The sequence below is a fragment of the Aythya marila genome (assembly GCF_965140915.1).
Source record: "Aythya marila genome assembly, chromosome: 3".
NCBI classification, from domain to species: Eukaryota; Metazoa; Chordata; class Aves; order Anseriformes; family Anatidae; genus Aythya; species Aythya marila.
The window spans coordinates 24458090-24482970 of NC_139044.1; the positions used below are offsets into that span (position 1 = coordinate 24458090).

At 40.8% G+C, this 24881-nt stretch overlaps 1 protein-coding gene across 1 annotated transcript in view; it reads left to right on the forward strand.

The window, feature by feature from the left end:
- Positions 1-19519, forward strand: part of KCNK1 (potassium two pore domain channel subfamily K member 1) — a 33247-nt gene extending 13728 nt beyond the window's left edge. The window contains exons 2-3 of the mRNA XM_082757185.1: positions 13493-13888; positions 16359-19519. Of these exons, the coding sequence (XP_082613311.1) occupies positions 13493-13888; positions 16359-16618 (656 nt within the window). The 3' untranslated portion in view covers positions 16619-19519. The remainder of the gene's footprint in view (positions 1-13492; positions 13889-16358) is intronic.
- Positions 19520-24881: the final 5362 nt, after the last annotated feature.

Below are 24881 nucleotides of genomic sequence, written 5' to 3' on the forward strand. Positions count from 1 at the left end.
TGGATTTGGAATGGCACCAGGTGCCTGTTACCAATTTTAGAAACCTCTTCCCACTACACAGTACCAGACTTGTTTTCTTCAAGCTGAGTACCATACTGCACAGGTGCTGGGCTCATCAGTGGCAGCTGGCACATCCCTGTAGTATGTGCATAAACAAGGTCTTTCAAGTGGTGGAGGCTGAAGTAATTGATAGAACTTTAAAACCTGTTACAGAACGATTAGCAGAGGTAGGGAAAGAGAAAATTACAGCATGAAATGAAATCATGGTTCCAGACCTTTCCCAAGAAAGAAAAAGCTCTATCTTCTGCCAGTCTCTTCAGAACGTGTTTATCTTCTCACATTCATTGAAATGAAATGCTAAATGCATTTCTAAGCTGCTAAAATGAATTTTTCTGTAGGGGATATTGTTGCAGACTGCCATATCTATAGACAAAATCTAGAAGTATTACTGTTGTGTTAAACATATCACCTTTATGCTATAGACAAGGTGAAAGTCTCATCGAGCTTTTTATTAAATGAACACATGAAATGAAAAGATCACGTGCAAACTAATGACTAAATCTAGTCAAAAATGTCGCTTTCTTTCCTGGTCTCTCTGCCAAAACATTTTCCACGTTAAGGTTTTTCTTTCCAACATTGGATATTCAAGGATGCGAATCCTAGGAAGAACTGCAGAAGGGTTTTTACCTCTTCTCAATACCTTGAAATTGGTGTTGAAGATCTTAAGAAGGTTTTTAATGAATCCATTTCTTTACATATTGATCTTGGTGATCTGTGGCTTCAAAAATCCATTATTGTGGGAAGGTTGCTGCACATGTGTTGCTAAACAGAATACAAAAACCCTTAACAAAAGAGAAGCGCAAAACCTTGCCTTGTTTTCTAACATTTCAGAGGACCGCAAGTAGACCTTCCCTAGTAAAGCCTGTTCACATTTCTTTTTTTTAATCAAATTTTAGTTTCCCAGGCAGAGTTTGTTCTGTCAGGAAATATTCATAATAAAGTAATCTGATGGGGGGCCCCACTTTGATACAGATTTTTGACCATCTGTTGCCTAGCGGGCAGGTAAAGCAATAAAAGAATAATTGGAATTTTCCTTGCTGAAGTCTCAGAGGAGCCCTCAGGAAGTCTAACCTTGCTTTTGACCTGTTGGGGTTGGCTTTTATTCAGCAGACTTTTGTCATTTTCATCTTTTTTTTCCCCCCACTGAAAAATGAATCCTAGGTTTCATGGAAAATAGCTGTTGATACAAGAGACGTGTTTCATTACTTATGCTAACTGCTTGCTAGAGGCAGATCTAAAAATATGATGCTCTGGTTTTGGATAGGTATTTCTAGAAATATGCTGTTATTGAGAGGTTGGGGGAGGAAGGGGATGCAAAATCCCAACCCGAGATGGATCCTAGTTTGATTGCAGTTTAACCCTATAGGGTCTTAAATCCGGGATAACTCTTGAGAGGACCCGAATTCTAGTATACAGACTTCAGATTTAGGGGAAAAAAAAAAAAAAAAAAAAAAAAGTAAAATAAAATTGTTTTTAAGGTAAAACCAAGCAAACCTAGCAATGCACACATATCTTTTGACCACCATCTGTGACAGAACTGAAGCCTGAATGCTTCCTCAGAGGTTTAGCAGACTTCTGTCTGCTGAATGTGCTCGCATATTTAGTCTTTGTTCCTGCACTGAGCACTGTTTGAAGCCATGCACACAGAGCATGAAGTCTTTAATGACACTGCTCCAAAAAGCATTATTGAAGCTACCAGGACTCTGAGAGAACACAGGTCCAGCCCACACAAATCTCATACCAGGCTGAAGGTTTAGCTTGTCATAACAAAAAAGGTCCACAATGAACAGTTTTGTAGGTACTATGTAGCTTACTGTGGGGCAGTAGGGTTTAAAAAATCTGGCTTACTGTTCACAAAGGGTAAGTGGGAATGCCTGGGGAGCCCAAGCTTGTCCTACAGACTACGTGTCCTGTCTAAAGGTGTGTTTAATAGCCCAGGAAATGGGTTATATGCCTCACCTGGAGTCCTGCCACCTTTGTCTCACACACAGCAGGTCCCTTTCTGGTGGTAAGCAACATGTGCTTTCACGTAGGCTGTGCCAGAAAGGTCTAACAGTTCCCTTGGGCTGATAATGTACGCTGCACTCCCATGTAATGTATCCAGGCGGGGTTAAGGAGATGCAGTGTCTGTCTGTGGCATGAAACAATGCTATTGTTTTTCACTTAATTATTACCTTTTGAGCTGTATTTCTCTCTGACTCTGCTTGAGAAGAGATGCTATTGTGAGGACCCCTCACTAATAACCATCTGATGTGTGGGAGGGACTGAGTTCTGTACTTACTCTTTGGGCTGAATTTGGTTCCCATGCAGTGGATCTGCTGTTTGTGTGGCTCTAGTACAGTGCAGCCTTTTGCCAAGTAGCATCAGTACCAATCAATTCCTTAGAGCTACTGGTGTGCGAATGGGTTCAGCATTATCATCGCTGCTGTGCAGTTGGAAGGTGTTTTTGCTACTTTAAATAGAAACTATAGGTAATAACTGACTAAAACAGCAGTCACTGTAAATTACCAAATGTTACCGCTTGCTAGCCTTTCAGTTTGCCCATCCAGCTCTAATCTTTGCATCAAGTTACATGCTGTGATGAATGAGGCATAGAGTGAACCTTGTGGTGGAAAGAAGTGTAGGATATTGTATTAGAATTAAAAAAGTATAAGCACTCCCTTGGGTTGGTGCTGAGTTTTGTCTAATTTCTCCCCAGTTTATGGAATGTCCTTGTATGTTCTTGAGAGCTGTGGTTCAGGTAGCCTCACAGTGTGAATGCTGTCATCACTCATCTTGCATCGCTGTGTTTGAGTCATGATGGCAATTCGGAAACGTTACTTTAGAGAAGTGAAGGGCTTTCATACAAAAACCTGGAGCCCATCAGAAGAGGAAATGCTTTCTGTCTAGGGAGCTATACTCTTAAGATGCTCTGTCAAGGCCCTGCAGAATATGAATGCAGGAGGTGATGCTAGAGGAGCATCAATTAAATTTAAACTCTGAAAGAAGCTGAGGTCTGCCTGATTTCTTGGTCCCAAGTCAGTGCATCTGCAGTAGTGTTTTGGTTCAGGTCAGGCATGCAGTGCCACAAGTCCCTGGATCGTTTCTGCTCGTGATTCACGCTGTGGGCCAGTCTTGGAGCATTCAAAGTGGACTCCTCTTCAATTGAACAAAGCTGAAGGAGGTAGTCTTGGAGAGCAGCAAAGTGCACCTCACCTGTTAATGTACATCCAGTCTTCATGAACAAAGTAGAGCAAACCTGAAGGTAAACCCTCACTTACAATGATGACCTTAGGTCCATGCAACTGATTGTTCCACTGTAGCACAGTAAGTGTGGGCATATAATGTAAACAAAGTGGCCCTAGAATTCTTGCCCCCTCCCCCATTTCTTTCTTCCATTGCTATACTTTATATTCCAATAGTGAAAATAATTGGTTCTGGACAGAAATTGGTAGATACTTGATCCCTTAAGTAATATGATCAAATGTAGCTTTTTTCATGAAATTGAGATGAAATTTTTAAATAAGACCTCAGCTCCCGTTTCACTCAAATTATTTTCCGATTTTAAAGGGCTTGGTTTTCTGACAAATCAAACACAAAAACATTTTCTTCATCATGGCACCTTGTTTCTCTGACTACCTCTTTAGAGAGTAGAGAGTTAGCAAAATTATCACATTTTAATAGAAAATTACCATCTGTAAATAAAAATTTTAAATCTCCCTGCCTGCATTGGCTTCAGCTTTTCTCTCAGACATTGAAATGATAACAGGGTACTTGTACTGCTTTGTTTTGTCACTTGAATTTAATTGAAAAATGCCTTTAACACGCGTTCTTATGTCAGTGTTTGTGGATTATGAGAGTAGCTAACTCACAGGTGGTGCATGGTGACAGTATTTTCATCAGTTTCCAAGAATGTACATTTTTTTCCTAGTTTGAAAATATATTTATAAATTTCCAGCTCCAAGTGAGAAAAAAAGATTAATAATAATTCATATGAAAGTATGCCAGAATGCAGAGACAGAAAAATTAAAGGTTATTTGTGCTTTATTGTCAGTTGTTCTTAATGTTCAAAGTGGCAATAGTTCCTCTTGTACATAATTGATACAGGAGGAAAAAAAAAAAAAAAGGAATTGCAAAGACATCCCCAGGACACAACGTTCACTTTTACCATCTTCTTCCTATATATAGAGGTGTACAGCAACCTTGATATCATACAGGGTACAGAAATTTCTCCTAGAACAGACTTAGCCTGCTTTGGCAGCTAGGGAGGAACCAAGACAACAACCATCTTAACACATTTCCTAGCTCAAAAGAAGAAGAATATTCCTTAGACATGCCTTGGACAAGAAATGGATTACTGATTAGCATGAATAATGTGAGGATTTCACTGACAGAATTTTGGAATTCCAAAATGTGCTTTGGAATTTGGGGGTTTCCAGGGCTGTGAGGCCGCAGAAGCTGAGAGCGTATCCCTCTAGAAACTTGTAAGTGGACTTATAATAGTGTGCACACATAAAAAGACACAAGTTATCATTATCAGCAGATGGCACTGCGTTTTTTCTAGAGTTAAAAATAAATAAGTAGATGCACAATGTATGTATCAATTTGCTGTCCGTTGGTATATTCAAGTGGAAAGCCCTAATGCACTCTCAACTTTCCTTGCATAATTAATGGCCACAGACAAGCCAGCAGGGTGCCCTCGGAGCAAAGAAGGCTGACGGTGCCTTGGGCCAAGGGAAGTGATCCTTCCCTTCTGCTCAGCACTGGGGAGTGCTGGCTCCACGTCTGGGCTCCCCAGTGCAAGAGGGACATGGGGCTGCAAAGATGATGGAGGAACAGGAGCACCCCTCCCACAAGGGAAGTCTGAGAGGGCTGGGACTGCTCAGCCTGGAGAAGAGCAGGCTCAGGGGGGTTGCATCAATGTGTGTGAACACCTAGAGGGAGGCTGCAAAGAAGATGGAGCCAGGCTCCTTTCAGTGGCACCCAGTGCCAGGACAAGAGGCAGTGGGCACAAACGAGCACAGGGAGGCCCTCTGAACACCAGGCCTCACTTCTGTGCTGTGGGGTAACAGAGCCCTGGCACAGGCTGCCCAGAGAGGCTGTGTGAGAGGCTCCTCCTGGGAGATCTCCAAAAGCCTCCTGGATGTGGGGCTGGGCAGCCTGCTCTGGGTGTCCCTGCTGGAGCAGGGGTTGGGCCAGGTGGGCTCCAGAGGGCCCTGCCAACCTCAGCCCTTCTCATTCCCAGTCACAAATTCAGCCTCACATTTTTTCATAAAAAAAAAAAGTCATTACTCCTTTTGCTCTTGGCATAAAAAACTTTTTTGTTGGTTTGTTTTTGGTTTTGTTTGTTTGTTTTTAGTCAACAATTGTCATTCTTTCTGATAGTAGATAGCTTAAGTCTGAATATGTAGCCATAACCTCATAACCTCTGTCACACTGGGTATTTAGGGTGATGCATGTCATGTTGGTCAGGATGGGAATTAAACCTGAGTGATTTGCTAGGTCTGATGCAAATTGGTTTAAACAATTCCAAATATAAAAAACCGTAAAGTGAACTGCTCCCCTTAAATAGTATGGGGAGTATCTCTTGCTCTCCTTCAAACATTTTCCATGGCTTTATTCATCAGCCTCCTCTTTTCCCAGCATCTGTGGATAGAATTTCTAGCCCCGTTTCTTTCTTTGGATGGGTAAAAATATTGTTTCCTGTGTAGGAACAGATGTGATAGACGACATGATTTGCAAGCTATAAATGTTCTGATGTACAGCTGTTCTGGTAGAAGTTGGTTTTGAAGCTACCTTTGAATATAGATGCCTGTATTTAGATGCTATCGGGTTGATATTTTGGGTTCAGATGTTCCTGACAGCTGTCCAAGTTACTCATACAATCAATCTAGTTATAAAACTGACAGTGTTCAAAGCCATTCTACCTTTCTTGGTGCAGCAGATGACATTAGTGAGGGTATTATATGAAGCAGTTCTTTGAGCTAACTCCAAACTCAGCTGGCAGGACACTGGTTGTGAGGAATTAGCGGTCGTGGGCACTGATGACTGATGGCAGCAAAAAAGTAGTCTCATAAGGAATTGAAATTGTGTACACACAGTAAGTACATGCAGATCACTATGTTGGAATCTCTCTTTGTTTTGGAAAAAGTCCCTTGACACGTCCCTGTAATAAATATCACACTGAAATCGTAACTAGAAATTGGCAAAACAGGATTTGGTCTTTTGAGAAGAGAGAAGGTGAGAAATCATTGTGAAGAAGAAATAACCCTTGAGGTTAATTTAGTTGTTTAAATACTCTTTTACCACTTTTATTCTAGCAAGGTTTGAGGGCTACATCATTGGAGGGAGCTGGAGCAGCACTGAATCAGATCACTTTGGCTGGAGGTTTAAATCGCCCCTCCTGGTGCTGTGTGAGGATGGATGTAATGACTGCTTTCCTTCATGGCAAAACTGGTTTAAGAGGTTTCTGCCACACCCTTCATCACCTCCCTAATTATGCCGATGCAGCTGTTTGAGGACAGCATTGTATGCTTTAATTAGTGAAATGAACTAGGTTTCAAACAAATTTCCTTCTCACTTTCCCTCATTTTTTCCATGCAGATTGTTTAATTAACAGTTTATAGCGCATCTTCCTCCTCCTCCTTCCAGTGCACACAAAACCAGTTCCATTAATGACTCACCTGAGGAGGCAGCAAAATGTGACATCCAGATGGATTTCCTCTGCTTAAAAATGCCCATCATAGACTTTTTTTCCCCTTCTCCTCTCAGCCATGTAGGGTAGTTTGTCTCAGCCTGGCTGGAAATCAGAATTCTCAGGTTTGTTCACTGAAATGGTGTTGGTGACCTCTTTAATTTTCACTCCTGCTGTTTCACATAAAACTCTCTTTTAAATGTTTTGTTTTAATGGCTTTGCCGTGTCTCAAACCTGACTAAAAGTCATTTCTAGCAGCACAGCGCTACTGATTTGCACTGTCTTTTTTAAGCTATGGACCAATTTTCACGTCTTTTACAAGTCTTTTAAATTCTTCTTCCCACCTGTGATACAAGGAAGAGAGGCTTACCTGCAGTGGTGCACTAAAATGCTAGTTAACTACCTACCTATCTGCCATCTCTAAAGTTGGTAACTTATGTCCTTCCCAATGCATGCCTGATAGAAGTAGAGAAGTCAAAATAACTTTCCTGAAAGACAACTCGATTCTCAGCAGATGCTTTGCCATGTACAGATATACTGCATAATGCAGCATGTCTTTGGAATTGCTTTCGTTCTGTATAGTAGGTGACTTTTGCCTGCTAATTTATGGCCCAGTCAACTGCTTGACTTTACATAAAATTCCTAATCAGCTACTTTAATTGTGTTGTTGATATGAATTCTGTAGGGCAAGTTTCTGATCACTGGTTACTGCTATGCTCCTCCTTGCAGTAGAAAAAGTACTTGAAACTTCTATTTGATCTCTCTGCCACATGGGTCTGCCATCAACTGACATTTCCCTTTTATTTCGGAGGGTTATAGGCCAGTTACGAAGAAGGATGTATTTCACCGTTTAACACATGGAAAATGTCAAAGGTTTATAAGAACAATTGTGCAGAAATTACGTAAATGTAATCTCTGGCCTCCATCATCATCATATTCCAGTGAGTCGTGTTATGCTTGGGATGAATGAAAAAGGCTTTTACATGACTTTAATATGTAGCACACAATTGCCTTCATCTGTTGGGGCGTTTGGAGATTGTGAGCGGACTTGAAAGGGATGATTTCTCTTCAGGGATACTGACTCAAAGCAGCAAAGGGATGAGTGTGTGTGTAGTGTTGTGCCACCACGTTTGGGTTGGGTGTTATGACTCTGCCACCTGGACATGCCAAGGATGGCCCGCTCCCTGCCCTGAAGAGCTCGGTGCTGTTGGCATTGCAATGGGTCACCTTAGGCAGGGGGACCTGAAGGAGCAGTGGCTTGGCAAAACACAGGGTGGGGAGAAGAACACCACCTGGCAGAAGCAGACAGACAACCCAAACTCATTAGCTGGCATTGACTGATTAAGTCATGAAGGGAGAGGCATGGGCTGGGATCTCTGGGCTGGCCCCGTTCTCATGAGAGCAATAATGGGCAGCCAGTGCCCATGGGTCTAACATGGGCAAGGGAAAGGGCCAGTCCTGCAGCCTGCTCACACACCTGGGCTTCATCACCACAGCCTGAGAGAGGCTGGCCAGGTGAAGCTCTTTGAGGGCTGCTGTTTCTCAACAAAAGGAAGTCCAATTACTTAATAAGCTCCAGGAAGGACTGAACTATGAAGAGATAAAGCAATTATTATGATACAGAACTGCTTAGCTTGGTCAAAGGCAGTAACTGAGAAAGATGAAAGTTAAAACACAGTGCCAACAAGCACCAAGCTAACACAGGGTAGAAGAGTTTTATGGAATGGTTGTACATGATGCTGGGTTTGACAGTCTGCTAGGAGTTGGATGGTCTTGTGAGCTACCTAGGGGCTCTGCAAAACAAGCAAAGTGTTGTGGTATATCAAGATGGAGGGAGAAAATATTTCTTACCTGGAATAGAATGATCTGAGCATCTCTTTGCGACAGAAACAATTAGATATAGAGAAGAATGAAGAGGAAAATTACTAATAGAAGAACTCACACATGAGGGATATAAACCAATGAAAAGTGTAGAAAAGTCATGACCAAGCCTTTTTAGAAAGATATAAGAACAAAAGACTAACTTGAAAGACAGCAAATGACAAAGTAAATAGTTTATTGAACGTATAATTGACCTGTATAATTCCCTGCACCAAGATCAATATAAAGAGATTTAAGAATTGTAAATAACTTTTAAAACTAAGCACCTTTGTGGATTGCGGGGACATTCAAAATTACATCAGAACAGATACAGATATTTTGTATATTTATGTAAACTTCTACCAGTTTAAGTCCTCTGAGTCATAAGAGGGTAAATGACTTTTAAGGAAAAAAAAAATCCTCTTACATTAGCAGAACCGAAGCCCGACTACGCATGTCCTGTAAGGTTTGGTCTTTGCATGATCAAACACCAGTCTGTGTCAAGATGCTGAACTGGATGAACTGTTGATCTTATTAAATGTGGTAAATCCTGCTGGTCTTGTATGAGCTTCTTTGTGAGCTTCTTGAAGGAATTGTACCTCTAATGTATGAATAGACAACAGAAGGGATTGTGCATGAATAATATGTTTTTATCCCTGGTGTCATTTTGCTTCCGCACTTGGGCAGCTTATCTGAAGGTTTGGTTTTTCAAAGGTTAGTGCTTTTAAACAGGTGCTTGTGGTCTGATGTTCAGATTATACACATGAAGATATGGCACACTGTAAATCTTGTCTCTCTTATAATCAGTAATTATGAAATGCTGTGGAGATGCTACGTGGGCAATTTAATTCTAGTCACCCATAGCAAGTCTATCCAACTCCTCTCTGATAGATTAAAGAGACGTATTCATTTTAATAAGCAGAATATAAATAGTGAGCATGCTTTCTGTGAGCATCCTGTTCTCATAACAAAAATGATGTCTCAGGATTGCAATTGTAATGCTTCTGAGCATGGTAGTTTCTGCTGAAAAAGGCACACTGCCATACATTGTGTTATCTATTGTTAATGCAGAACCAGCGTACGCTAGGCGCTTTATGGAGGGATCACAGAAAGCCATTTCCCTGAACAGGCTGCAAAGTGTAAATGGCTGAAGGCACACATAGAGTGTTGTCTCCTTCCGTGGATCTGTAATTTCTTGTGTTTTAATACATGGCTGTAGGCTTTTTGTTTGGTTTTTAATGACTTTTGTACAGCGATGGCTAAAGCATATAGGAATCGCTAGGAATAAGTCATGCAAGCAGTTTCATACTGGGAAAAAATATGGGCCATGTTCCTCCCTGCCTGCCACAGCCTTCTAAATTGTGACTGTTTTAGCTCAAGCTTTTCAGTGTAGTTATTCCCAACCAGTGACTCTGGATCCTGAGGAGCAAGCACGTGTTGATCCCTCCTCTGTTGCTGCTGGAAGATGTCATATTCTTACTGTGGCTGGCTGAGGGGAGTGTATAGTCTCTCCTTGGTCTGAAGCTGAAGCCTGCATTCAGCATTGCTATGCTTCCTGTTAACAGCTGAGAGATGCACAATCCCCTTTCTAACCTTTATGTGGTATGGCAGAACAGACCTTAGAAGGTAGCATCTGCTTTAGGCATCTCAGCTAATTCTGTGAATTCAGAAAATTTTGGTAGGGGTTAGCCAAGAGGCTGGTCTGAGCACCCAACTTAACCAAACCTTGTTGCAAACTTTCCTGTAGTGAAGTCTTTGATTTTACACTTTCCTCTGAATCTGGGTGTATCCTGTGTAGCACCTGGAGAGATGATTTGCCTGTCCTTCAGGAATTATGAGAGAAGTGATAGAGAGGTAACAGCACCAGAAGCAGTCCTCACTGAGAAATGAGCTGATCACTGCTTGGGTCAGCACAGAGGCTGGGATTAAATTGCCATCAACCTGTCCTGTGCCTAAAGAACTGACAAACGCATCAGGGGGTTATTTTTTTTTTATTTTTTTCTACACATGATACAGATATTTGGGTTCAAATTAGTAAAAACTTGGATGAATTGTACGGTTCAAGCATACATTAATTATAGGAATCTTGAGCTCATAAGGGCTTTTGTAGATCTGCAAGCTCCATTTCTGCTTGTCATGTATAGCTTCATGGTATAACACCATCTGTAAAGTTACCAAGCTTCATCATAATCTGGTTATGATGAATAACCAGGACTCCATCCTAAACATAGTTGTGTTCCTTCCCTGGTATTGCATGTGTGTGGCTGTTGCAAAACTCTTCTCTGAAGGTTAGAAACCTTATTTCTAATTCCTAGATTAAATTTAGTTACGGCTACATCAAAACTATTTGTTTGTGTGGTAACATGATTCTTCATCTGAAACATTTCTTTTCCTTTGGTAGCACTTGTCTGCTGCTGCTTTAACAGGGAGATAGTATATCAGTTTTCAGCCTCCATTCAGCTGTGTCAAGGAATTCAACCACTTCTATCTTTCACTCGTGGAAAAGTTTCTATTCCTCTGGTTGTTTTAGTAACCTTTCCCTGTTCTTCTGTCAGTGTGAATTCATTCTTAAGCATGGATGTAGAGAATGAGGTAGATTAGACCAAATGAGGTCTGCCCTATGTCTTAATCAAGTAACACATCTCTAGTGCTGTTTTACTGAAGCTCCCGTGATGTGATAAAGCATTGCAGTTGCTGTTTTCATGTTTGTATAACGTGAGTCAGTTTGATATGCTATGATCAACTCAAACACACCTTTCTTTTCCTTGAAACTTGGAGTTGGTTACTTTCATTAAAAAAAAAAAAAAAAAAAAAAAAAAAAAAAAAAAAAAAAAGCTGTAAGAACCACAGGGCAGCTGGGCCATAAAATATCACTTGAAAATGAGTGGGATAAAATGTTAAGTGATGCACACAGCAGACACCATCATAGTTTCACATATGGAGCGATGGGATCTGCACAGATGAATACCTGGATACCTCTGAGGGGCAAGGCCCTGCTGTTCTGATAGACAGGGCCAAGAAGATGTCATCTCAGTTCTCACTCGTGGTCAGAAGCACCAGCCAGATATCCGGTATTACTAGGGGCAGAGTAAATCAGGAAGTGGGAAGTGTTGGAAGTGTTCTTGGCCAGTTTCTAAATCTGGTTCAGCTGCATCTGACATGCTCTGTGTGGTTCAGTTCTCTCATCTCAAAACACATACAGCAAACAGAAGGTGAACAAGAAAAAAGCCATTATGATCTTCTGGGGTTCAAAAGACTGAACTTAGATGAATTTTTGGTAGTCATTAGAATTCAAATACAACTGAAGACTTGTGTCATAGATTTCTTCTGGAATGATTTTGTGTGTTGGAATGATACAACATCTTGCCCATCTTTCATTGTCTGGAAGCATCTCTGTGTATTAAAAAAAAATATATTACTTTTTCTTACTCTGCTGGAAAACTTAAAAGAGCAATACTTCTACTATTACATTCACTAATCTAGAGGAGAAATACCAGGTGTTCATATAAGAGGGGTATTGCTCTCTATAGCTACCTGAAAGGAAGGTGTGAGGAGCTGGGGGTCAGCCTTTTCTCACAGATAACTAGTGATAGGAGTAGAAGGAATGGCCTCAAGTTGTGCCAGGGGAGGTTCATGTTGGAAATGAGGAGATATTTCTTCTCAGAAAGAGTAGTCAGGCACTGGGACAGGTTGCCCAGGGAGGTGGTGGAGTCACTGTCCCTGGGGGTTTTCAAGTAAAGATTGGACATGGTGCTTAGGGACATGGTTTAGTGGGTGATATTGGTAGAAGGGTGATGGTTGGATCAGATATTCTTGAAGGTCTTTTCCAACCTTAATGATTCCATGAACAGTTGGTTTAATGGGGCAGAAGGTAGGAGGCCCCCAATTACTAGGGGGGAATACTGCAGAATTACTAGGGCCTGTCTGCACTTGCTTGGAATATCAGGATAAAGAGCTGCAACTACAAACAAGATTTCAAGAGATTTCTCCTTCCTTGCTGCAATAAAAACAAATTTTTCTTGGCTGGCAAACAGAAGAAAGCATTCCTGGTTTATGCTGGCTTTACTGTTCTTTTCTGCACCCGTGATTCACACTTAAAACCAGGCTGTCTGGCAGGGTGTGCTTTGGCAGCATAGCTGCTTGAGCTGTATACGAGTGTAATTGCACACATTTGTGGAATTGAGGTTGCTGGCCGTGATCAGCTTGTAAAACAGTGGATGCATTCCTGCAGCTGAAACAGATCACTATTGATATTTCTGGTACGCAAATGACTAGGCAAAAATCCAACCACAATGGTTGGATCCTGGAGTTTGGCTGTGAAAATGTTGTTCTGCTTTTAGGTGTTTGATGGGTTATCATCTAAACACCTCTTGGGAATATGGAAGTGTGCCATGTGGAATGCTGATTTAAATGCTTTTAAGTGCAATTTAAATGCTTTTCACAGGAGGTCTCAGAGTATTTTACTACAAAGTAAATATAGGAATGCTTTCCTGAAGTATAGATTATACCACTTGATAAAGTGGGTAAAAGAAAAAGTTGCATCAATTTGTAAAACTTCAACAAAAAGGAAAACCCAGATTAAAACTCAGATTTCCTGCCACAGGTTCCCTGCTCCCAAGTAGGCATTACTTTCTTCTCCAAAATAAGCATTAATACAATTTTGTTCACAGTTTTGAAATCCAAAAATATTTTTGGATTTTTACTTCTTTATTGCCAGCACTTAGGCTCTATTTGCTTGCTTAAAGCAGACCTTCTTTGAATAGCATTTGTCAAGAACAGCAGAATTCAGACTTAGCACTAGCAAAGCAGTTCTTTACCTTGTGCATTATAGTCAATATCAAATAGGTACATGAGGGTCCCAGATTTGGCTCAGTCTGTCTTCCCTTTGCTTTATTTCAGGTTATGGACACACAGTGCCTTTGTCTGATGGAGGAAAGGCCTTCTGCATCATCTACTCAGTCATCGGGATCCCGTTTACGCTGCTTTTCCTGACAGCAGTGGTGCAGCGCATTATTGTTTATGTCACCAGGCGGCCTGTGCTCTATTTCCACATCCGCTGGGGCTTCTCCAAGCAGATCGTTGCAATCATCCATGCTGTAGTCCTTGGGTTCATCACTGTCTCCTGCTTTTTCTTTATTCCAGCAGCAATATTTTCTGTTCTGGAAGAAGACTGGAATTTTTTGGAATCTTTTTACTTTTGTTTCATTTCCCTGAGCACCATTGGCCTAGGAGACTATGTGCCAGGAGAAGGCTACAATCAAAAATTCCGAGAGCTGTATAAAATTGGAATTACATGTAAGTGTCAAACTAAACAATTAAATGAGTTGTTGTTTGGTTTTCTTTTGTTTAGTTGTTGTTTTTTTTTCTTAATAATTTGAAAACAGGCTTTACCTATCCATTCCAGGGATGGTGATTGCTTTGAGGCATCAGCTAGCAAATTGGGCACTGTAGGTAATCATGTAAAGAGGAAAGTTTTAAATAAGGTCAGCTTCTTAGTAAAGAAAGGAAAAGCTGAAAACAGAATTCCATTGTGCTGATCTATAGCTACTTCTTTCCTACTAATAATAGCAAAAACTGCTCACATTACTGTTACAGAGATGGTCAGGAGCATATCAGGCTAAGGTTTCACAGCGCATCACAGAGTCAGGAGTTGGTTCATGTAACCTAAGGTCAACTCATAAGGTGAGATGACAGACAGAGGTGAATCAAGGAGCAGTGAAAAATGGGCAGAAGAGCAAAGTTTCTTACTCTGGTTGTAACAGAAGGTAGCTGAAGCTGGTGTTGGGACATACCAGCTGTCAAAGAGAGACAAATAGACTGAGGTGATAACAAAGCAAGACCGTGAATGTTAAATTTATGTAGTTTAATTATGTTTGACACAGAAGAGAGGCACAGTGGTTTGATCAAAGAGTACAGCTGAGAAAATTATCTGTGTGTTAACATTCTGAATGAATATATTTTCTGATACGGCATCAGTCTGCGCGGTCCTGGATCAGCAGAAGCACTCGTTAAAAGATCTAGACAGACAAAACAAACCTTTCATGTCAGGTATGTCTCTGTCTGTGCTCCTGTATGTGACCCAGCAATCATAATATAGGTAAAGGGTCCATTAACTTGTTTTTATGTTTTACCTAAAGAAAAACTGTGCCTTCAGTTTGCATTCCTTGAAGCAAGGCCTTGAACTAGCCAAAAGAGCACTTTATTTTTTTCTCCTCAGTCCCCCCCAGACTCATGGTCATTGCAGGTTTCTTCCTCTCCCCGTTCTGTCTATCTTACCAGCAGATTTTAATGATTACCCTGCTGATCTGCAGAGTTGATTTGGGGATGCTAAATGATGAAGTGAGGAGTGGAAGTCATACATAATAAAGGCCTTGTAGACATTCTGAAAGCTTAAAACCATAAAAGAATATGTTGGATCAAATCCTCTCCTTCCCTCCCCATTCGCCCCAACTGAAAAGTCAAATTTTCCTTTTCTGGACAGAGATAAATTTTCAAATTCAAGCTTCAGAATGCTTAAGAAATATATTGAAGGAAATTCTAAATGGAAGAAGTAGGCAAAGTTATGTATTTTAAAACTTTTGAAGTTAAATAATCTACAGTCATAACTTTTGAATTATTGTTCACATGAAAGAAGAAAGAATTTGTAGAACCAAACAGGTTGTATAAAATGTTTTCTCTTTCTGAACCTAAGTTTTTTCCAATAACAGTTCTGGAGTTCAGATCTGAAAATGCTGGATGATTGCTACAGGCTTTTCAAGGGAAACACAGGTCTCCCTAAATCAACCATTGATTAGCTGGACTGTGTTTCAGAGCTAATTAAAATTTATCGGTGCAAATTTATAGATGCTTTTAAATTGGCATAGCTTTGCTATTTTCTCCCTGCTTTAATGCATAGCTCCCATTTAATTTCATGAGATAAAGCTTAAAAACAATTCATAAATTTTTAGCTGTACTGTTGATTTAGATCAGTACCTGGCATCATGGTATTGATTTAACACTGCTCCTGGAAGAGAGAGAGAGGGAGGAGTGTTATTTTCACTGAATAACGTGCAACTGCATGTAAAATATATGCTTTTGTGGTAACAAAGCACTGTCCATGTGTAAATTATAATAATTAATCTGTGTTCATCTTTCAGTACATTTAATGTTTAGCCTTTGGATTAACCTGATGTATTAATAGTTATACACTTAGCTTCTGCTTGATTTAGTCATTGAAATGATAAAATAATTAAGTAGTCATGTTCCTTGTTAGATTGTAATGATCATTATCTAATGAAAAACTGGGATTAAGAGATGCTCATTTTAACACCTTCCCTCAAATTCTGGATACATATGTTTGGAGTGGAAAACAAAAGATCTGCTAACCATACAAAACCTCATTTCCAAAAGTCTCACATTATGGGAGCTAACTAATACCTTTAAAAGTCAGAGTCATGCTACCAAAGTCATGAGTAACATTTAAATAACACTGTCAAGCTGGGATAGTTTCTATGTGTTAGTAAAATGCTGTAAATGATCTTCAAGGTTTCATCAGATACAGCAATTTTGTCAGGTTTTTAAAATATCAGCAGCAATTTTACAGTAAAATTTAATTTTGTTTTTATTGGTTTTGCACGCATTTCTAGTTGCTTTGTTTTTTAGAAAACTAACATAATCTTTGGAGATGGCAGGGATGGGAAAAGGTAAAAAGGTACAGAGTTAAAACTGTTCCAGCCCTACTTACTCCAATAATAATTAAAACTTTTTTTTTTTTTTTTGTACCCAGGTTATCTGTTGCTTGGCCTTATCGCAATGTTGGTGGTTCTTGAGACTTTCTGTGAACTCCATGAGCTCAAAAAGTTTAGGAAGCTGTTTTATGTGAAGAAGGACAAGGAAGAAGACCAAGTGAACATAATGGAACATGACCAGCTCTCCTTCTCTTCCATCTCAGACCAAGCAGCCTCCATGAAGGACGATCAGAAGGCAAACGAGCCTTTTGTGACTTCCCAGTCTCCAACTTCCAATGACAGCTCTCTAAATAATTAATACAGGGGCGTCCATAACATTGTTTTGGTGCACTTATGCTACTTACCATAAGATATAGAATGCCTCGCGTTTTTTTTCCTGAAAATATTAAAGCTGGAAGACTGTGCTGTTTTAACAAGGATTCATCACTTCTGACATAGAAAAGACTTCTGGGAAAAATGTGGGAGCCATCCTGGGAACAGGGAAAGAAACGTAGGATGTGGCTGGGAACATTAGACCATTTTGCTTAAGAGATGAGGAGTTAGGAGTATCACTTTCAAAGGTGCCAGAGAGAAAAGCTTGCACAAGCAACTTCATATATCTTTAGGAGAGTAGGCCTTCGCTGACTTCCAACTCATTTAGTTGCACGCCCTATCTTGCAAGTGGGTGAAACAGCAAATTTTGGGATGTGCACTTTTAATTCTCACAGAAAGGTAGTCATAGATCTAACCCAAATGCACCAAATATCTTACTCTGGAAACCATTTCCAGACCAATACCCGTAGACCTGCTGGAGGCGAATATCTAGATCATCCCCCTATTGTCCAGTAACATGCATGTGTAAACAATAACTCTAGGAATGAAAAAGCAAGGCGCCATTTCCTCCTCTGCCCAGGCCATTTACATTTAAATATCCTACTTCTGTAAAATGTCCCCTAATAACAAGAAAAACATCCTGAAGAGAGTGTGCCTTGAGTCTTCCATGCTGTTTTGCTTTGAAAAAATACTTTTGTCAATTCTGAGAGCTAGCAAGATGAGAGGGAGTGTTAGGGATGCTGGATGAGATAGTCTTAGGGATGGGAAACCAGCTGCATTTCAGTCCTCTCTCCTCTGAAATGGCTAGGAATGTTTTTTTTAGCTAAGTGGAACAAAATGAAAAAACTGAAATTCAGCATGTGCCATATTTGGCATAGTCATGTGCTTAAGGCATCCTTGTAGTAGAGAGCTGAAATCTTTTCAGCAAGGAAGGACTTGGCTCTGCTGCTTCCATAGCCCAAGCTGGGGGTACTGAGCTGTTAGGCATTGGGAAGAACAGAAGTAGCGTCAACTTTTAACACAGCCCCTTCTTCTTTCTAACTGGTACTCAGAACACTTTGAAGGAGAATGGAAAGTTTCAGGGCAAAACAAAAAAATTTTTCAGTTTTTCATACGGCAAGAAAAAAGGAAAAATGTCACATTTGGTTCGGATGGAACCGAAATTTTTTCCCCTTGGGAAAAGTCACTAAAAAGTCAAGATCCCACTCAACTTGTGAAGCTGGAACCTCTTTGGCTATTACAGGAGAGGCATTTTAGTCCAGCTACCAGTCACTGTGCTGAATGCAGGGACCTCGGAGTGAATTTCAGGGAGCAGGAGATGAGACTAAGTGGACACAGTACTCTCTCTTCTGGCCTTAAGTATCTATGAAATGGAATCGTGGTAATGCTTTGCAAAGAACAAAAGATCTGGAGCACAAATAGCCATATTAGGACAGCCTCCCACATAGGAATAGTGTTGAGGAGAGCCTTTTCCCTGCAGTGCAAGCATGCCAGATTGCCTGTAATTTGGCTTTTAGTGTTTAGAGCTGAACAATATTTTACTGCAAAAGAAAAAAAATATTGCAGCGTGTCTAGAATTAGCTCACATGGGAAAATACTTGAAAGTAAATAACCCGAAATATTCTGTGTTTGAGCTTAATTATAGCTAGCATCATACAGATTTTGTATCTTTACTGAAAAAACTTACTTTATGGTTAAATCGCTAAAAGTCTTCAATTTATATTTGTAGAAAACCAGAGCTAAAAGATTTTGGTTGTTTTGGGTTTTGTAGATTAGGTGAGAGCATACTGTGTTTGCATGTTCCCAGGAAAGTGGCTATTTTTATACCGCCGAAGTTAACACGGTTCTATTTATAATGAATGTTAACCAATATATATGTACATATATACATAAATATATTTATATACAGTACATATATCATAAATCACCAGAGTTTAACCAACTTAGGCACAGTGTTTTAGATTTTCTTTCCTAGGTTACTCTTTATACAATGAATAATCAAAAACTGTGGCATTAAAATGACACCAACATAAAATTAAGCATACTGTCTTACAAGAAACATGTATACTGATTTTTTTTTCAGTGAAATTTTATTGATTGTTTTAAGTACCTTAAAATTCAAGATTTCTTTTGATGTCAGCATAACATTAAGCTCTAGAGGGTGTGCACAGATGCCAAGTGATATACAAAGGTAATTTTGCAGTGTGTACACAATTGCAAAATGTAGACACATGAAATGAAAGCACAGAATTCACAGTGGAAGCGATAAACTAAGCAGTGTACTGTGATATAGGTGAGTATTTGTTATTTTAAACTTAAAGAGTATGGCTTTTGGCTGCCTGCACTATGAAGTGGGGAGTATTTTTTTGAGTAGTGTGTGTGCACGTGCACATACTGTGCAAAAAGCCTGTCTGCATTTGTCAAGATTGTGCATCCTTTAGTTAGTCTTCCTCACCATAAGGAGGGATGGTTAATGCCAGAGTGTGTTACCTAACCTTGATATTGATTGTAGCTTAGCATTGTATTGATTATTCCTATAGGAAAAAAAAAAAAAAGCATTCCAAAGTGTGTTTGTTTTTGTTTCAGATGCTGATTATAGCAAATAAAAAATAGTGGCATAACATTTATCTTGTCTTTATAACCCAACTACTCCAATATTTGAGGGAATCAATAAAAAACTGTCATTGTTGGTTATCAGTAGCACTAATCAAAATAATGAGCTTCAATTCCTACTGGTTTTACATGTTGTGAAGCCAACACAGAATATCACGGTGCTTAAAGCAGGTATCCAGATGAGAATATGACAGACTTGTGCAAGTACCTTGGTAAGAAACATGCATCTTTCCTGGGAGCAAACTATGAAGTAGGCATATGTAAACCCAAATGGAGAGCATGGGTCATCAGTGCTGAAATAAAAGTTGCAAGAAGGAGTCAGAAAAGTGAGTGTGTAACTCATACATAAGAGAAAATTGTTTGGGTCCTGTCATCATGTAGCCACCCTCCTGTTACCAGTTGATCCAGTCACATATCCCATTACTAGCTTTATTCCCGTGCTACAACTGACACTTTCCATCTTTGTCTTCCAGTTTAAATACAAATTTGTTTTTTTACTATTTCAAGGGAAAGAACTAGCGGGCTATTCAGTTGCATGGGGGGGGGGAGGGGGGGAAGAAAATGGAAGAACCAGTTGAGTTTTGATGTTGGAGCAGAGTGATGGCCGTGTTTGTCCCTCTGAGAACATGTCCAGTCCCCTAAGAGTTTCTTCCGAAGGATTACCAATGGCATCTGCTGCAGGTGAACACAAGACTTGCTGAAAGTTGAAATAAGTTAATGGGTAATGAAATGAGTAATTTTTATTTATTTATTTATTTATTTATTTATTTATTTATTTTACGTAGGTAACTTCAGAGACTGGGGTGGTTTGCAGCTTTAATGCCAGTACTACAAAAGTTACCTAGCTTGGTGGTTATGTCAGAGTCCTGCATTACTCTAAGTGTTTGTGCAGGCCAGTATTTTTTTTGGCCGAGAGCTGATACATGTGGGCTCATGTAAGGAGGGGGCAAGCATGTAGCAACAGCTCCCCAGGATATTCTCCTGGCTCCCAGCAATGTGCAGCTCTGCATCCATGACAGTATCTGGGAGGTGCAGAGAGTCGACTCAGGCGTGCTGTGTAAGACTTGCTACACTGATGTGCGTGCTCTGTCTCAGCAAGAGATAGTCCCACACAGGATCAAATGAAGGTTTCCCATTCACAAAGCAGCTGCATGGGATGGTCTTTCAAAAAAGGCAGGGGAATGCCTTTTACCTGCTGTTACTTGGACATTGCTGTCCACTGGGTAGGTAGGAACAGAGCTTTGTAACTTCACATTACCGTTTGCTTTGTAGTCAGAAGTGAACTGAGATGAACTGTAACTTGCTTACACCATCACTGCCCCGATGGTATGCCATTATTATTCATTCTTCTAGATCTGCTTTCTGTGGAGACAAAATTAAGTTGCTATTCCTGCAAGCAGTGTCATTCCAGACGTGCAGAAGAACAGGGCTTCTCTTCAGAGCATTTCACTAGTAATGGTCATCATTTATCATTGTAGTCTGTATATCAAGAAGCTCGTAGCCAAAAAGTATGCATCTTCATGTTGCTTGCTTCAAAGAGTAATTTTTGAAGTCACTGTGACCAGCTCCATAAATTCATGTGCTCACTAATGCATATTTAGTACTCAATGTGCAGCACTGTTAGTGTCAATGGTGTAAATCTCATCACCTCCTAAGATACCATTCTGTTTGCTTTTTGCTGTGGATTTCTTATCCCAATTACGCTCAGAGGCCATTGCGTTGCCACTGATGATGTGTGCTGTGATGCAGTTATTTTGCTGGTCATGATGTGGATTTGTCAGAGCCATTGCCTTAGCTGACAAAGAGACTGCCACGTGTGTGGAATCTGTGCCAAATGACAGATTTAGGGAATGAGGAAGGAAAGTGTGGCTGGGGGCAGGTGTGCGGGCTGACAGCAGAGCGCATCGCCTGTCACAAGTGGAAGCAGAAATCTGAGCAGTTGTGAATGTCAGGGTGAAATCATCCCAGCAGGCTGTTAAGTGACCATGTAGTTTTCACCAAGCTTCGTTACCTGTCACTGGGAGTAAGAGGAAAATACACCTAGAGGAAGGAAGAATGATATGCCCAAAATTCATCTGAAGCTAAACTCAATGGAATTTTGCCTTTTTGCAATTTGTTTATAATCCACAGCTGTCACTTTGGTTGCACTGCATGTACCACAAATCAGCAGAGCAGTTTCCACAGTACGTATGTCTCTGTGCTCCCCGAATCATGTTGCACTTGTTCTAATAACAAATCTTCCTGTATTAAGTCCACTAAGTGATCAGCCCTAAAAGCAGGAGCGTAGGTCAGCATCGCTGCTGAGACCTCCCCGTCCCTGAGCACATGAGCACCCGGCAGCTTGGCTGCAGCCACCGCTGGTCCTGCCAGCTTGGTCCTAAAGCTGGTCCCAACGTCTGCCACGCAAGGACTGTGCAATTCACCCGGCTGCTCTCTCTGTACGCCAGCCAAAGTTCATGCTGCTTGTAACAAAGACTATAAAAACTAATAGCTCATCTGGAAGGATTACATTCTTTCCTTTTTCTCTCAAAGTTCCTTATTACTGTGCTTCTGGCTGTTATTTAGACTAATTTTATCCTAGCCTGCGATGCTGTGTTATCCTACAACTGTAAAGTGGCTGTCTCAGCCACGCATTGGCAAAGATTAATTAAGGTGCCTGCATAAACAGAAGGCACCAAACTGTAATGTTGGTTTAAGTGGAAATTACCAAATCCTGGTTCTGCTGTCCAGGGCTGGTGTCCTGACTATGGGCAAAGACCTGTTCAATTTGTTTTGTGATTGACAGGTGTGATTTGAGGTATTCTTTCTGAAGAGATGTGAAAAATACTGATACCCAGTAGTAAAGTACAGTGTCACCTGTGGGCTTAAGTCCCCAAAATGTTTAGGTAGCTGCTTTTGCAGATTACTCCCGTTTGCATGTGGTAATCCAGCATTGTTTGAAATTCGTTTTGCAAAAATTCAAATCCACACACCATTTAATGCAAATTCCTTTTGTACATTAAGAGAAAACAAAAATAGAAAGCAAGAAGACAACTATGGCAGCATTAGCTGCCATACCCCTACCAGTGCTTTCCATCACCTCGGGGACCCCCATGTAAGTAGCTGCCAAGAAGCTGATTGTTGTGATGGTACAAGTATTGCTAGCTCTTCTTTTCACAAGGGGAGCTAACAAGGTGTTGGTTTCCTTGCATGTTACACATTGAAACAAAAACTCATCTCAAAACATCAATAGTTTTTCCAATGGTTTTAGTCCCAAATGCCCTTAAATGCGAGTTTGGTGACTAAACAGAGTAAAGTATTGATCTGCATGCAAACAGGAGGCTGGGACTGAATGCTTGAACAAAAATATGTCCTCTGGCAAATAGTCACCCAGGACTTTCTTCCCCAGCTGCAAAATCCAAGCCTGCAGGAAACTCCCAGAAATGATCACAGCAGCAGAGAAGTGGGAATAAATGGAAAGCACAGAAACCTCTGTTCGGCAAGACCTCAGGAAGATAATTTGTCTGCATCCTGACATGAGGGATAGCTAACACTATCAGCTGCAAACATTTGCTTCTGTTCTTTTTCTACCTTTTTATCACAGTTACACTTTATGATCACCTGTGATCCAGGGGCTACCACCCTTCTTGAACGCAATCCAAACTAATTTTTAAATGATTTTTAGAGGCATTGCATCAGCAATGTGACAGTGTCCTAACACCATCACGTTGGCAGCTCTGTGAGGCATTCCCTGAGGCTGTGTGGGCGATTTGGTACTTTAATAACCCTTCGTATCTCATGCAGATTTTGTCCTCTTTTTATCTGTGCTGCTACTTCCCAGATGTGGAAATTATTGACACTGGTAGGTTACCCCAGAATAAAGGCATATATGAGAACCGGGGCTTTTCCTAGATCCCAAGAGCCCAAATTCAGCCTCTTAGTGCCCAAGTGGTCTTCCTTGTCTCTGGAGGTGGCAGGGCTGTGAGAAAGTAAGAACAGGTGTTGAGCTGGGATGTGAATTTCTGTACCTCTTCTGCTTTGATTCAGTTCCTCTTCTATCCCCCACACTGCATCCATGGCACACAATCCCCTGGGAGCAAATCAATTTTAACATAAATTCAGACTATTTCATATTCAAACTTCAACACTGTGCACAAGCTGGAGCATTAACACTTCTATAAGGTACAGCTTAATCTGAACCCCGGCTAAATACTTTACATGGGAATCCTTGTGAGAGGCTGGGAGGTGCTCGATGAATATTTAGCATGTAGAGGGACAGATTCAAAACAAACAGGCAGGCTTCACATTGGCTGTACATGTGTATTAAAGCTGAAGCAGTCGTATATGCTTCTAACAGGCTTAAGTCTTTACTTGGTTATAGTCCTCTGAGAGATGCTGCTGTCAAATGGTTTAGTCTAAAGACCCCCACCGTTTAATGGCTGGGCAATACCGACTCTGAAGGAGGTTTGGGGTAAGCAGTGCTCCCGCTGAGCAGAAAAGAGTTTCTACGTATTTACACAGCAGATTAGTGGCTGACAATTATTCTTGGGTAAAAAATAGGCACTTCAAATAACGGCTCCTTTGGTTGTGTTTACATGGGTTGTTACCTCTTGGAGTGTTTTTATGCATCATTTTCTATTTGTTGTCACTTACCAGGATTTAGTTCTCCTCTTCTAGTAAAAGAAGAAAGCCTGGCTGAGCATTCAGCTTGGGAGTGGTATGGGCTGAAAGCTTCACTTTTCAAATACTGGTCTATGAATTGGCTTCTGTAGGTAAAGTTCTCATAGATCAAGGCGCTTCTACTAGCCAGGTGTATTGACATGTGCAAACAAATGCAGGGCTGGTCTCAGTTTAAGTCAGAGGAAAAAGTCCACCAGTTGCAAGGAGCTCTTAATTGGCAATGTCTTTCTTCCCCATATTCTTTCCTTTAGTGTCATGCTCTGTCAGCTACCAAATGTGAGTTTCCTCCCAGGAAGAACAAGTTCAGTGCCCCATCATCTCAGCTGGCCTGGGTCAGCCTGGATCAGGGGACACCAACAGCTCAGGTGCCTGAAAGTGTCCTTGGTGTCACTGAGGCATCATACACCTGGACCAGCAGCCTGCTGCTGCCTACGACTGCTCCGGTGGCCTAGACAAGTGAAAACCAAAATCACCAAGCAAGAAAAAGAAAATCCTTCCTGAACCCTGGGAAAAGCTGTGAAACTCTCCTAACGTGGGATTCAGTGGCTGAATGTAGTATCAGAGATGCATGTGGCTACATCTCACTTCAACTGGAACACTGAATAGCACCAAAAGAACCAAAACTCCAAAGCCCCATGTCTTACACCATCATTTCCAAAACTGACAACCATTCCTGTATTCACACAATCTCCTCTGTAACCTGACCAGGCGTTGTCTTGTGACAGCTGGACACCTGCTCCCAGCCTCCTTGTTCAAAGGCTGCTCCGGCACTCTGATCCTTACAGTTAAATATCTTTTTCTTCTTCTTCTTCTTCTTTTTCTTCTTCTTCTTCTTCTTTCCAACCCAAATTCTTTCAGGGTCAGTATACAACTCATTGATCTTGTACAAGCTTTTATGTGAATGGAAATAGTTCCTCTCTCTTCCTCTATTTATTGTTCAAACGTAATCCAGCCTTCTCTCGGTCTTCTTTTAACAC